The sequence below is a fragment of the Mastomys coucha genome, unplaced genomic scaffold (genome assembly GCF_008632895.1).
Source record: "Mastomys coucha isolate ucsf_1 unplaced genomic scaffold, UCSF_Mcou_1 pScaffold22, whole genome shotgun sequence".
Taxonomy (NCBI): Eukaryota; Metazoa; Chordata; class Mammalia; order Rodentia; family Muridae; genus Mastomys; species Mastomys coucha.
Window position 1 is genome coordinate 32,389,866 of NW_022196905.1, and position 15,733 is coordinate 32,405,598.

Consider the following 15,733-nt stretch of genomic DNA (forward strand, 5'->3'; position numbering starts at 1 on the left):
CACCCTCTGGAAATTGTTTCCTGGACTTCTGAGGTTGTTTAGATGTCCCAGAAAAGTTTGCTAGGTATTAAAACCCTTGAGGCTCCTGCTATTCAGAGAGACAAAAAGCAAGTATGGAATCGTATGGCAGTTGGCCGGCTAAGCCTCTGTATCTGGGTACCACAGGCTCTGCAGAGGATGCTAGTTACAGCAGTGCCTCTCCTGGGCTCTTCTAAAGCCTTTCATTCATCAGGACCCACACATGCATGGTACCTAGAAGTGGATTCCATCAGACATCAAGTGCTCAGCAGCCCTTGGTCACTAGCTAGTCACTCCCCAAACTCAAGATATGACTCTCGGCATTAACATTTATGGAGTCCAAGGACCAATTCATTGGAGCCACAGTAAAGAGTTTTGAGTCTAAACTTTGGAGACCACTTCTGAAAGATGAACATCTTCAGGGCTGAATTCCAAGCTGTGTCAGCTTATGTGTGTGTACCATAGCATCCTATCCTCCCTGGGCCTGTACTCTTGACACCTTACTTGTATAGTAGGAGACTACAGGAGTCCCCTGGGAAGGAAAGAGGACTTTCCCCAAGGCCAATGATAATGACAGGAGCACCCTGCTAAGAACCAGTTAGTTGGCCTGTGTCACCATATCCCTTATCTTTTTATGTGAAAACAATAGAGGGCAAGGATTAGTTGGAGTAACTTTACAGATAAGCCAATATCCCCATAACGATTGCCTGAGATATGACTGGCAGAATTCAGATTACAGGTAATACCCCACCACATTTACTGTTTGTAACTCTATCTTAAAACCTATCCACATAGCCTTGGGATGACAAATGGAGTATGCCCAAGAACATAGAACCCTTTTGTCCCTGTGATGAGACTCTTGTGGAGTGCTACTCTGATATTGGCTTCCCTCCAATTCTGGGGGAAGCTTGTCACTGATTGACCTCTGGAGTGCTTGTGAATATGTGGCAAGCATTTCTTCTTTCTCTGAATGCTCATAGAACTTTTCAGAAGTGGAACATCTTTCCAGAGTGACAAGCCGAACCCTGGATAAAGCAGGCAGTTGAAGAACTTGTAAACATATCCTTCCCCATCCAAGAAATTTCTTAAAGGAGAAGCTGGGAGTGAGAGCTGTGACACATGTTGCTAGTAATGCATAGGCTCTGTGCTGTTGGCCATTGGATGTCCTATTCGCTGCACACTGGATGAAAGGTGCCCTTGTTAGCACATGTTCTCACCAGACTAGGCTCATTCTTTCTCTAACCTGCCTTTGAGGATGGGGGTCCTGGTCACCTGCAATTCTCTGAGACTGGAGGATTGTAGGGATATTAGAATTTAAAGTCAAGAAAGACACAGACCCAAGGTAGCTAGAGATAGGTTGTCTGCAGGAGATGTGAGCCCAAACAGGGACAGAGGACTGAAAGAGTGTCTCAAACCAAGTGAGGCAGGCACAGGAGAGCCCAGAAAATGAAGCAGGGAGTAAGGGGAGAGGAGGGAATTAAGATGTGCATTTGTTTCCTGGGGTTGTAGTAACAGGTAACAACAAATTTGGTGATTTAAGACAACAGATATTTATCTCCCACTGTCCTGGAAGGAGATCAAACTGTTAGAAGACCCACACATCCTTCTGAGGCTCTTAGGGAAGAATAGTGCCTTGCTTCTTCAGCTTCTAGTGACGGTAAGTATTTCTAGGCATATCTGCCTGTGTCTTCACATTCTTTTGTTGGCATCTTTTTATAGACACCGTTACTGACTTTAGATCCTATGTTGTCGTCCACACATGTAACTGTAACTAGGCTATATTTAAAGTTCTGCTTTCAAATAAGTTTTGGGTTCTAATACCACTAGATATAGAGCCTGAATATAAGGTCTAAGAAAAAAATCTAGATATGGACGTAGTTCTTGAATATACACCATTTAAGTCATTACAGGGTGGGAGAAATTCAAGAGAGTGAAACAAGACATAAAGTGAGGGCAGGTGGCCTTTTCTTTGGAACTTGTTAAGTTACATGTATTCATTTATTTGCCATCATTTGAGGCTGTACAGCCTGAATAGAGTTCACTTGGGTCTCATCTACACTGCAGCTTTCTCTGTGTTTAAGATCTATACAAAAAACTTGGAGGCTCATGCCCACTTTTCTACCCTCACCCAATTGCACCAAGTACATGGCTCACACATGGCACCACCCACCACTACTATACTTTACAGAGCTCAGCATTCCTCCTACATAAAACCCCTTCCCACTTATCTACCTTCTAATTTCCTGGATCCCACCAAGGTTCTGGCTTTCTCTTTGTTCCCCCAATTCAACTCCTCCATTTTGTTATGATAGACAATTTAATTCTCTTTCCACTTACTCTGCCTCAGGTTTACCTTTTTGCATAGCCAAAGACTCATTAATGTCTGCATAAAACAAAACACCATTTATGCAAGATGCAAGGTAGAATCACTGGTATAGATTTTGTTCTCTTTCTCTCTCTCCTCCTTCTACTCAAGTTGTATGAACAGTGTTTGTCAGGAATGATGAAGTGCTATACTCTGGATGTCAAATAATCATTTACTACTTTTCTGTTACATGAATATTTCCTTGACGTGTATTTCTTTTAAACATGTCTTTAATACTGTGGGTCTCAAACATATGATTTCAGAAAACTTTTACATTCCTACAAAATTATGTAGGGCCTTAAACAATTGTTGCTTGCTTGGATTTTATCTACTGAAAGTTACTATATTAGAAATAAAATGGGAAACTTAGAAATATTTATCTGCCTAAAGTAATCAGGGTACATCTATTACATACTAACATAAACATCTTCATAGGGAAAATAGTTTTCAGAACAATAAAAGAAGAACTGGCACTTGCATCTTTGCAATTCTCTTTTAAGTCTGGCTTAATGGAAGACAGCTGCTTTGCATTTAGCCTATTGTAAGATCAGTGTCTCTTGGAAAACTCAACCATACAGCTGATTAGAACATGCAAGTGTAAAGGCGAATGCGATCCTGGGATCAATGAAACTAGCTTTTCATCTTGATGACTGTTAAAAGCCCAATTTTAGCACACATCATAGTGTGCTTCCTTTTATAAGGAAAACAAAACCCAGAAAAGTCGATATTGAATTAAAACTAAACAATGGGGGGTCACACTCGGGGACAAGAATCTACAGGCAACTATGGCTGATGAGAGAGGGAGAGTTAGCCTATCCAGGGAAGAACCCTCTAATTGGTTTTCCAATACAACCTGATTATCCCTGAAACCATATACACATAAACACTAACAGCAAACCGTTTCAGCAGATTGTGCTTGCATATCCATGGATACTTACACATATATGCAACGATAACAATTAAGGAAGAAGAGACAATCAGTTTGAGACTGAGTTGGGAGACATGGAAGAAATTGGAGGGAGAGGACTTGAGGAGGCTGGCGGGAGAAAAGGGAAGGAGCCAAAGTGGCATAATTGTTGTTGTTGTTGTTTTTTTTTAAGGAAAGGTATACACAAAAATAAAATGAACATGAACCAAGTGCTCAGAAAAATTTTATTAGCTGACTTTAGTCAACTCTGTTCCTCATTTCCTTCTTTCTCTATAACTATGATTCAAGAGAGCACTTTTCAAAACTACTTATTGAGGAGGAACATAATACAGTACCACCAAGGTCAGTATGCTTCACTTTTGTCTAGCTCTGATAAGTTCCTGCTCTCCACCTCCCCTCCTAAGGAGTCTCTGCTCTCAGCCTCTTCTACATTATAAGGAGACCGATGACAACCATATTATCAACAACGACAACGTCTACTGGCTGCATACTAAGAGTTAAACATCATGAGAACGTTTTGTATACACATTCTGTTTAATTCTCTGTGCATTCCAAGGAAGGCGCTGGTTTCACTTTCCCGAACTGGTTTTAGGTTGAAGAAGAAAAGCCTCAGGCCTCCACCTCTGTACACTTACCCTTTCCTAGCTCCTGCCCCCAGAAGGTCAGAGTTCATTGCTGCTCAATGCGATCCCTTGATGACAAAGGTCAAAGGTGTGACATTCCCCACCTGTCAACCAAACCGCCCGCCCGTCTTCTAAGGAATCATAAGGGGGCGATCTTTCTAGCTTCCCTATGCTTTCGTTCCTGAAGCCCAGTCTGAGAAATTTCCAAGTGTTTGATCCTGCTGAGGTTTGCAGCGAGGAGAAAGGGGTGCACTGCGGGTAGCTGTCTGGAACGGAGATTCCCTACTCTGGGTTAAGGCCGGAACCTTTCTCCACTCGCCGCGTTACACGGGCGGAGGGCGGAACCTTTCTTCTCTGCTCACAGTTCCCGGGAGGAGTGCAAAATCGGAACGTCCCTCAGCAACTGAGTTCTTGCCGGGGTCGCTTGCTGCTGACGTGTGCCTGGCCGGCTTCAGGCCGAGGTGCGGGTCGCTATGGCGGTGGACATCACACTGCTCTTCCGGGCTAGCGTCAAGACAGTGAAAACGCGGAATAAGGCTCTGGGAGTGGCCGTGGGTGGTGGGGCCGATGGCAGCCGGGACGAGCTGTTCCGCAGAAGCCCTCGGCCCAAGGGAGACTTCTCCAGCCGGGCCCGTGAAGTGGTAAGCTGGTTGCTATGGGTACGGTGGGCGGGAGATAGGGGCGAATCCGCACCGCGGACCCTGGCCCCCAAACTGGGCCCTGCCTCGTTAGCTCTAGGTGAAGAGAGGGAGTCTCTAGCAAGACAGAAGAGTCTGTCTCACGGAGCTAACAGCTGGCTTGGGGTGGCGACAGGTTTATTCTGACGAAGTGGGACGCATATCTGGGCACTGAAGGAAGCAAGTTAGAAGTGCTTGAATATCCTTGAAATCAAGCCAACCTTTAGAAGCAGTGAGTTCGCCGTCACTGCTGACTTGAGTGCCTTGGAAGAGTTCCCATAGTCTTACACTTCCTGTCGCAAAGCTCACCACTCTCTTCCCTCGCCCTTTCATGTATTTGTTTGGATCTCCTCTGCGCATACGATTTGATAAAATCAACGCTCAGCTGAACTCTCCTTTATCCTTGCCTCCAGTAATAGGTAGGACTCAGTACCTCTTGATACTGGTTTAGGACATCACCAGTGGAGGGTAAAAGTTTTCCCTGCAATACTTAAGCAACACCTAGTGTAACTGTCCTCTAAACTGCTTTCTGTTCTCTGGACACAACGGGCTTCTGTGTCCCCAACATAGGAACCTTTCCCATAAGGGTAGGAACATGTTGACAGTGTTTCAGTATGTGTGGCTGGCAATATTGCTTAGTAAATATTCCTTGAATGAATGAATGAACGAGTGAATAGATATGCATTATATCCCTTAGTTTGTATGACACTAGCGTAAATGTTATTTTTGCAGTACTAAGGGGCATATACAGTCTGTCTGTTCTTTTAAAGAAACACACACACACACACACACACACACACACACACACACCGGTCCAAAGCATTGAAAGGTACAGGTCAGGGGAACCTAAACTTTACGTTTCATTGGTTTTTTTCCAGTAAGCTCACCTCTGCTTGGTACATAATCCATTACTTGATACTCCTCTTTTTGAGACAGGGTCTTTCCATGTAGACCAGGCTGGCCTTGAACTCATAGAAAGGTGGCTGCTTCTATCTCCCAATTGCTGAGATTAAAGGCATGGGCCCCCATACCAGATGACATTCAAATATTGTTGAATTTATATACATGTATATATATGTACATATATACACACATATACATATATATGTGTACATATATGTGCATATATATGTACATATATATACATATATATATGCACAAGTTAATGAATAGCTGTTTACAGATGTGTCCAAACACAGAAGATGGTATAGACCAGATGAATGCCCCTCCTTCCAACAATAAACATCTATTTAGTATTTTCCTTCAGTACTTAACAGCACTGTTTTAGAGTAACAGAATTTTACTGTTGAGTTACAGTGGAGGAGATACAAATATAAACAACCCCTCTGCCATGAGTCCTGCAGATGTTCTGTAGGGTACAAGGGAAATTAGCTAGTTCCACTTGGGAGAAAGGCTTCATGGGACAATGATGTCAAAAACCCATTCTAAAATAAGAGTAGTTGGTCATTGCTGATAAGGCTAGGAGGGGCATCACAGCTAAGACAGCAGCATGCTGGCCATACTCCTGAATGGCCACACACCAGGAGAACATGAACAGTGCAATTAGACTTGATGGGCTTTTTTTTTTAAAGGTGTGTGTTGGGGAGAAGGGGACATGAAGTTAGGGGAGGTAAAGAAGTTGGAGTGGATTTAAGAGGAGTTAGAGGGGGAATGGGTAAATACAATCAGAACACATATGGAATCCCCAGTGAATTAAGAAAATATCTTTTCTGAAAAGAGACCATCATGCACAAAGGCATGAGATAGTACCAGCTTAACTTAAGGGTTTGATTAACATAAGAATGTGGGACACTCAGAAAGATAATAAGAGTGGTATGGTAGCCAGAGGGAAATCTAGACGAACCTTGCAGATCACTCTGCAGAGTTTGAGTCTTGCTTTCTAGACCAGTGGTTATCAATTTTCTTAATGCTGTGACCCTTTAATACAGTTCCTCATGTTGTGGTGACCCCCAACCACCACCATCATAAAATTACGTTGAGACTGCATAAGTATAATTTTGCTACTGTTATAAATTATAATGTAAGTATCTAATATTTAGGATAACTAGATGTGACCCCTGTTAAAGGGTCATTTAACTCCCCCCCAAGGGGTCACAACACACAGGTTGAGACATACAGGTTGAGAACCACTACTCTAGACAGTCCAATATTATGTAGACAGTGAATCTGTGAGGAAGATCCAGGAGATCGCATTGTTGTCTTAACCATGTTAGCTATTAGCCATACTCATGCTATTAGGCAAGGTTTATTTATCTATAAAATGGTTCATCTTTATCCTAAACAGACTTTAAAACTCCAATGGATCCATCATCTATATCATATATAACATCTCTTATCATACCATGGATCATGTTGAAGGAGGCATGTCTCAGGTTGAAGTAAGAGGACGGGAAGATAAGGTATCCTCATAGCTCTATTCTAAGTCTGGCCACGCTGTTGCCACAGTGTGTGGATGTCACAGTGTTGGTGTGTGGAGGCTCTTCCTGTGTGCTTTATATTTAATGCTGCACAGATTTTCAGTCCTCAGGAATAGAGGATTTGGGAACAAGAGTTAAGATGCACAGTCCAGCTAGCAGCCCTGTGAAGAGAGAGCCCGTGGTCAATTGTACTGTTCCCCAAGTGCTGACAATGCGTTTTTGACTGTTTTCTTTTAAGGGTCTCACAGATGAAGATCCTTGGAAGGTTCAGGCAGCCCCAATAGTGGAAAGACAATGAATGGCACTTCTAAGTTAAAGGTGAAATATCAGCTATGGCAAACACATAGAACCTGTTCTCACATGTTGCCTCTGGCCACAGAAGCCAGCACTCATTTCCCAGTAGATTCTGTAGTTGAACCCCTCAACTCTGTCCCCTAAGAGCCATTGCCAACTATTGGGCTTGACATAAACTTGAAATCTGCTTGATATTCTACTGGGCAATTGGTTAAAAATCAATTGTATACCTAAACAGAACCATACACTTTTCAGAATGTACTTTTAAAGGTTCTGTAATTCATCTTATTCAGACTAATCATTTTAATAGATGTGTCTTTGTGCTGAGGTTATGGGCTGGAGCTAGAGGTAGAAGTGTTTTTTTTCCTCTGTTCTTGATCTTAAGTATCCACCAACATTTTTAAAAAGGTTCATTTTTATTTATGTATGCATTGCATATGCCTGTATGACTGTGTGCCATGTATGTGTGGGTGCCCTCAGGAGATCAGAAGAGGGCATCAGATTCCCTGTACTAGAATTACAGTTGGTTGTAAGCCGACTGACATGGGTGCTGGGAACTGAACTAGGATATTTGCAGGAGCAGTAAGCATTTCCAATCACTGAGCCATTGCTTGCTCCCACACAATAATTTTGAACAAAGTTTTTGGACTTCCCAATGTTAAATAGTTTTCTTCTTGAGTTCATAGTACCTGGGACTTGGAGCAGAAAGACTTGGGTTTGAATCTCTTTCTGGCTTTGTAAAGTCAGGGAGTTACTTAACCTCTGTTACCTTTATTTTCTAAGAGTGATAGCCACTTTAGAACATCACATGACTGATGAAATAAGAAATGGGCACAAGTGCCTTTGGGTCTGAATTTTTGGTTAGAGGTAAAAGTTACTTTTGAACCACCCATAACAAAATATGTGTGGTGGCTCACATGATTAATGGCTTGATGTGTCTCTCTGTAGCTCCCATCCCTAAAACCCCAGGAATGGGCCTGATCCTGCTTGGACCTCAAAACTTTTGTTGTGGGCTTAGGAATAAGGTTCTTTAATTGGCTAGGTCATATGTCTGCTCCATTCTGTGGCTAGTATGACCTTAAGAGGGGAGTGCTGTGTCCAGAAGCTGGAGCAAAGGGTGATAGACATAATTTCTCATGGTACCTGGCATACCTGATATCACCAAGCACACTGAGTATCCACCCATTACTTATCTATTGGGATAGATGCTTCCATCTTACCTGCTTGTTGTCTTGAATGACTTTGGGAATGGGCTGGGCCTGGAGATGCCATATGGGGGCAGCTACTCTTCCTCATTAATTTATAGAGATTTCAGAGACCAAAGGAGCTACCACACAAACACCTGGAGCCCGGTGAGCAGCCAAGCTGCTTGTCCAGAACAGAAGGGACTCCTGAGTAGCTCAGAACAGGAAGCCAGGAAACCTTGGTTAGTGCAAGGTCTGTCAGGAAGTCACTACAACCTCTCAGGTCTAGTTATCACATTTAACAAGACGGAGAACTCAGACTAGATAGTCATGGAACATAAATCACAGATGTTCTGACTCCGAGTCAGGTTATAGTGATTCTGAATTGGCAGTGACGTTTTGTTCTTTATTATACCTTGAATTTGTTGGTATATTGTTCATCTATCTATCCTTAGGAATTCACTAGCCTCAGTTCTTGGCTGAAATCCAAAGTTCTTTTAAAAATATTTACTTTACTAAGAGTGTGTAGGGTGTGTGTGTGTGTGCCTGTGTGTCTAAGGAGGCCAGAATTGGCTGTCAGATCACCAGGACTGGAATTACAGATGGTTGTGAGCTGCCTGATGTCAGTGCTGAGAACAAAACTCAGGTCCTCTGAAAGAGCAGCAAGTGCTTTAACTGCAAAGCCATCTCTTTGCCCCCTAAATTTCAGAGTGGCCCAGTGCCAGATGACAGCCTCACCTCTCTCTCTCCTCACTTCTCACATGCTCCCCTTGCACTCTCCTGCTGCCAGTCGTCACTACTGTTCTCTCACATACCACGCCCCTTCCTACCGCTGCATCTTTGCATCTGTTGTTTCCTTTACATGGAACTTCTCCCAGAATCCACATGGGTTGATCTCTGTTAACCTCATGTGGATAAGATGTTTTCTATGTTTCCTTCTTCAACTATTTTGTATAATGTGGCAACAACCTATTTCTCTTCCTTGTAAAGTTTTTGTTGTCATTGCTAATGGATTGTGTGTAGTTTATTCAGCATCTCTACTTGACTATGTGCTCCCTAGAGAAGAGATTGTGGTCTGTACTGAACCCATAGCGTCTTGAACATTGCAGGCACAAAGGTGTCCAGTGTCCATCTCTTGAATTAGTAAGTACTAATTGGCTGTATCTCTTTGCTTTCCCTTTGGGGCTATGCAGGCTTCCTTCTCATTCTAAAAATCGCAGTCCTATTAGGACTCTCAACTATTTCAGATGTTGATTTATACTTAGCCCAGCATCTGTTATAAATAGTAGCTTTAGCTTTATTAATGAGGTTCAGGCCTTCTCTTAAGGAGAAGCATACACAGTGCAAGTTGGGGTGACTGACAAGTGTAACTGTCCAGCATCAAATCCTCAGGTCTTCTTTGGTTTCCCTTTTAGGAGCTCTGATATTACAGCCTAGTAAGTGAGTTGGAGCCACCTGGATTATTATCTGGTGGGGCTGGAAATAGATTTTACCCAGAAATTGGCTGTAATCCTAGTTGAACAGGATTTCAGTGAGGGAACACATTTCAGAAGCAGCATCTGGTAGCAGGTGTAAAGAGCCAGAGAGAAACAGAGGAGGCAGGAGATGGGGCCAGACTCCAGGAGCATAGGGAAAAATTGTGTGGCTTGTAGACATTGGGAGCAGAGCAGGAGTGTATTGAATCATACTGATGTAAAAAGTATAGGGCAGAAACTGTTTTGCAAAGTGAGGAGTGGTTTGAGCAAAGCTGGGATGGGAAGGGGACACGGGAAAGGGATATTCATTAGCTAGGCTTCTTTTATGCCTTCACCCCTTCTCCTTCAGGACCCTCAGGAACCAACAGGAGGACCCAGGGACACACTAACTGTCCTTTTAACTTCAACTGCTGTGTTTTTATGTTTTACAATAGCTGATGTTTCCTGTATGTAGAACTCAGTGCCAGAGACTCTCCTGATGTCAGCTGTGAGTTCTTTCTGTGGATTGCCCTTGTGGATTTTGCCTAGGACTTAGGAAGACTACAGCTTTTGAAGTTTTGTTTTTAGTAATTGGTTTATTCCATTACCTGATTGAACATCTGATGTGTGTCAGGCATTGTGTGGGCACAAAGGATTTCAAAAATACAGATAAAGGATGCCTAAGTCTCCTGGGGAAGAATTAGTGGAAACCTCAGAGAGAAAGTAGAAATTTAATTGGGCCATCAAGGTTGAGAACTTCATATCAAACTTAGGAAGGGCGACTATTGTGTAAGCTAAGATAGTGAGGCACAGCAGGGCCAGCAGAGCAAAAGCAAGACAGGGATGATAAGGGCCATGTATTGGGGGAGGCCTGAGTGATGGAGTGTTCCTAGACATGAGGATGTTCTGAATTGCATACATGAGGGTGCAACCTTTGGTCTGTAGACCAGATCCAGCCTGCTCTTTGTGGTTAGTGAAGCAATAGTGTTAATTTCTTTCAAACAGGTTTAGAATTCTTTCATGCTGTAGTAACAACACTGTAGTCTGCAAAAGCCTGTAGAGCTGTAAGGCTGTGTTTGCTGTCAGGCCTCCCGGAGGAGTATGCCAGCTCTAGGGCACTCACAGGGCTTTTTAAGCCTGTAGCTCTTTTCTTAAAATTGTGTGTGTGTGTGTGTGCGCATGCATACAGAGGCCAGAAGAGGGTATGAGGTGTCTCTTTTATCATTGTCTGGTCCCTTGAGGCAGAGTTTCTCTCTCTAAACTTGGAGTTTGCATTTTCTCAGCTAGTCTGGATGCCAGGAAGCCCCAGGATCCTCCTCCCTCTGCTTTCCTTGGAGCCAGGACTACAGGCATGCATTAGATGCTGCACTTGTTGCAGAGGTCCTGTGATCCAAAGGTCATTTCACATTTGTGCAGCAAGTTCCTTAACCACTGCACTATCACTGTAGCCCTTGTGACCCCTTTCTGCCCAGAAATCTCTACACAGCTTCGGGTATATAGATTATAAATTAGACACACAAAGTAAATGCTCACTGATAGTAATACATTTTGAAAAATAATTATTTGGAATACTATAGTTATACCATATAACTATCGCTTACTGAAAATGAAAGCAAGTTTTCATACTAATGTGAATGTTTATTTTTGCATAAAGAATGAACTCTTGGCTAAGTATTTGATACTGAAAGATCTTGAACATTTCCAGCATTTCTCAGAGTTAATTGATATTCTGATTTTTAAATTGTCAATGCAGAAAATGCTGCTTTATATAAATGCATAGTATAAAAAATGGCAGAAAAAAGTATGCTTTGGGCAATTTCAGAAATTGTTGGAAATTAAATTCTAACCTGAAGCCAAAATTCATTGAATGATTTTTTTTAAATGAAACTTAATTTGGTAATTCAAACAGGATTTACAAAAAACAAACATTCTAACAAGATATACTCTAAAGATACACTAATCTAATATTTCTATGCTGAGCAGTGATGGTATTAGAAGTCTTTGTTTTCTGTATTGAAACCATGGCTCCTATAGAAACAAAAACTGTTCTGTAGAATCACTGCAATTTATAACATGCAGTAGTTTTGCCTCTAAGCCTAAAGGTATTTCAGGCAGTACTGGCTAGCATCATGGGTTGTGACAGCCTGCACAGTGCTGTGTGTTTAGAACCAAGGCTGCAGTGACATTACACACCGTTGGGGGTAGGGGTGAGTGCTGCCAGAGCACTTCATTATGGGTTAGAGTTTGAGTCAAGTTTTGTCCACTTTGCATTCAGGAACTATTCATTGTTACCACATTTTGGGTCTCCTCTGTTTCTAGTTTGTTGATTAGGAATTGGTTTTTGTTTGGATGTGAAATGCTTCCTTCCTCCCATAGGTTCATATCTGGGAAAACTTGGTCCACAGTTGGTGGTACTATTTGGAGATATTGTACAATCTTTAGGAGGTGAAGCTTAGTTGAAGGAAGTTGGCCACTGGAGAGCAGACCTTGTGGGTTTATTCCTGTCCTGTCCTGGCCTCAATGTGTTGCTTCCTTATCCACAAAGGCAGCTTTATGCTCCCACTGTCATAGACTGGAGCTGTCCTACCATCAAGCCATCTTTACTGATGGTCAGCAGCCTCTCAATCTATGAATTGAAATAAGCTTTTCTTCCCTAAGTTGCTGTTGTCAAGTATTTTGTTCTCAGTATTGGAATGTTATATAGTGGTACTTACCTTTGTCTAGTATGCTGTTGGCTATCCCAGCACACTTTGTAATCAGTTTTGGAGAAAAGAAGGGAGGAGACGGGAGGAAGTCGGGGAGAGTGAGAGAATACCCTAGATTTCTGGGTGGAAAATTAAGCAATGCTAGTTTATCTTAGCAATCCTTCAGATTTAAGAGAAGGTGCTGGTCACTCATGTCTTAATTCCACACAGGAGAGAGTAAATCTGAGAGACACATGGTCTTTAGACTTAATTAAGACTACAAGTGGTAGATGTCTCCTGGTGGCAGTATTTCCTGGTACACCTTTATTGGACATTGCAGCTGGGACCCAAAGGAGATCCTCCAACTTTGCTGTGCTTAGATCTCAGAGACTAATGAGTACTAGATAGATACTTAGTTCACGCATCCAGCTAACAGCACAGGCTAAGCCCTGTCTTACAAATCCAGAACAAATACAAAAGCAGAACTGGGCTGGTCCTTATGGCCAGTCAGCCTCGCTGGGATCCAGCCTGGGACTAAGTCTTAGGAGCTCTGTTTGCCTCACTGTTTTGGTAGTGATGCTTGTGTCCCATGCTTTTGTGGTCAGTGAGTTGGTGATATTCTTCAGCGTGATAAGAGCGGTGTGAGTGGAGAGGTCCCTCTTTCCTCATTTTTAACTTGCAGAGCGCCAACAGTTAATCATGTCACCTACTAACTTAGGCCTAAAATCATTCCCTCACCTATGACAATTTTAGTAAGATTCTTCCTGTCTAGGCTCTGGTTTCACCTTGGAGGATCAAGAATTAGATTTGTTTGCACATTACAAATATAACCATGTCTGTTGGAGAAGATAATCAGCCAGCTTTGTTCCAAGTTAAGTCAGAATACAGTTGGACTTCCACTTCGTATGGTTATCCTATAGAAGCTGTGCATTCAACTGTGGATTGAAAATTTAAAAACTGCTTATATACTGAACATGCACTGATATTTCTTCTTGTCAATCTTCGAGTTAACCAGCCCAACAACTGTTTACCTAACAGTGAACTGTATTGTGTTATAAACATTAAAGTATGTAAGATAGCATATTTGTGTCATTTAATGTAAGAGACTCAAGCTTTTGTGAATCTTGTGTGCATAGGGACTCTAAAACCTGTCCCCTGTATCACTGAGAATATGACTAGGCCAAGTTGTTGATTTATTGCAAGCACTGTAACATGTACTTAGGAGAGCCCACATTTTCAAAAGCTAGTCATTTTTGAGTGGCTTCTCTAGGCAGGAGGTTTTTGATTAATCTCAGTTAGTGTTTCACTTTTTAAGGGTTAGACCTACGATGCCAAATGTTTAATACTGATTATGTTGTGAATAATATAGTTTGAGGATTTGTGAACTTGATGCTTGAGGTTTCTTATCATTTGGAAATCCATATGGGCTCCCTCTGGTGGGTGAAAGATCAATGAGATTTATGAATGTCTGTCATTCCTATAATAGGAACTTCTTTCAATTAAAACACAGATCAGGTGTGGTGGCCATACTGTTAATAGCAGCCCTCAAAAGGCAGACACAAAGTGGATCTCTGAGGTCAAGGCCAGTCAGCTCTATATATCCAGTTTCAGGCCAGCCAGAGCTTTGTAGTAAGACTCTGACTCAAAAAACAAAAACAGAATAACAAACAAACAACCCCCTGCCAAACCCCAACTCCTCTCAGAGACTCCCCCTTCAATACCTACAATACTTTTTTTGTCATATTCTTTAAAATTTATAAAATATTATAACAATAAAAATGAGTATTATAAAAGTTGTTTGATATAAAACAACAATCAATTTAACAGTCTTATGTAGATGTTTGTCTACAGCAATACTGAAAATACATACGTTTTTCTCAATATAAATTTTAAATAACTCCAAACATATTAACTGTATATTTCAAAATAATACATCACTACTGGTATTTTCTTAAATGAACATAAATATATAAAGTCTTTTTGTTTGTTTGTTTTGTATTTAATAGAGCTTAAAATCTTGGCCCTTACTATGGTACAAGCCCAAAATAAGAACAATTTTTAGACATTGGATTTCATTGCAATAAGGCTGTTAATAAGTAAGTAGAGTTAATAAATAAGTAAAGTTATCTTAAAAAGAAACTCCTTGAAAATTCCTCTTAGAGAGTACATAAACCCCAAGGAACAAGAGGTGAACTTATTGAATGAACCTGGTAACTTACACACAGAAAGTTTGCAAAATATGACATGGTAAATGCTGAGAATTTTTTCTCTCCTGGCTTTCAAGTTATTTAAGTCTGGTGATTCTTGCTTGTGTTTCTCCCTATATTATATCTGTTTGTCAGAATGTTCTCATCCTGGGACTGGCAAGCAGGGCTCACCCAGTCAGTTTTTCCTTCCTTTTACAAGATGTTTCTACCTACTTAGAGTCAGTGATAAGAAGGCTACTTAAACAATCTGCTGCCTTTTAAGGGGCACCGTCTTCAGCTCTGATTTTGTAATCTAAGTAGAAGAGACAAGCTACAAGACATTGTGGCTCATGAGAACTGAGAAAGGAATTAAAAGTGTATGTTTTGAGTTAGAAGTCCTTTTGGCCCTAGGCAGTAATTAGCTGTGTGGCCTTGCAGACCCCGACTCTCTACACTCATTGTTCTTAATGAGAGGTTGTGAGTAGATGGTCCTTGGGAGCCTTTGCAATAGGATAGTCTCATGGCTTGTTCAGTTTCTGTCCTAACATTCCTAGAGTGTATTTTAACTTTCTTCCTGATGACAACTGTTCATTGCCTTGAGATATTTTCCCCAAGTCCCTCTATGCTTAGAAATTTTCATCCAAATTTTTTTTTTTTTTAAAAAAGATTCTTTCAAAGTGGGCAGTTTGCAAGTTTTTTTTTTTTTTAAATGAGTTAAAATAATGGTATGTACTCTCACAATGAACTACTGTTAGTAGCATACATAATTGAAACTGGTTGTTTTAAAATTTGATCATAAAGGTAGTATATGCTCATTAAATAGAACAGACAAACAAGAATGGGCATTGTGTATAACTTTCTAGACTTTTTTTTTTTTTTTTT

General features: G+C 41.4%; 1 protein-coding gene across 5 annotated transcripts in view; it reads left to right on the forward strand.

Annotated features, from left to right (window-relative positions):
* The first annotated feature begins 4,307 nt into the window (after nt 1-4,307).
* Nucleotides 4,308-15,733, forward strand: part of Stx18 (syntaxin 18) — a 95,999-nt gene continuing 84,573 nt past the window's right edge. Inside the window, exons 1-2 of one of the 5 annotated variants that reach the window (XM_031341924.1) lie at nt 4,438-4,575; nt 6,917-7,031. In XM_031341924.1, coding sequence (XP_031197784.1) covers nt 6,975-7,031 — 57 coding nt within the window. In that variant the 5' untranslated portion in view covers nt 4,438-4,575; nt 6,917-6,974. Of the gene's footprint in view, nt 4,576-6,916; nt 7,032-7,287; nt 7,368-15,733 lie in introns of those variants that run through there. The other 4 variants (XM_031341925.1, XM_031341923.1, XM_031341926.1 and 1 more) reach the window with 4 other exon arrangements.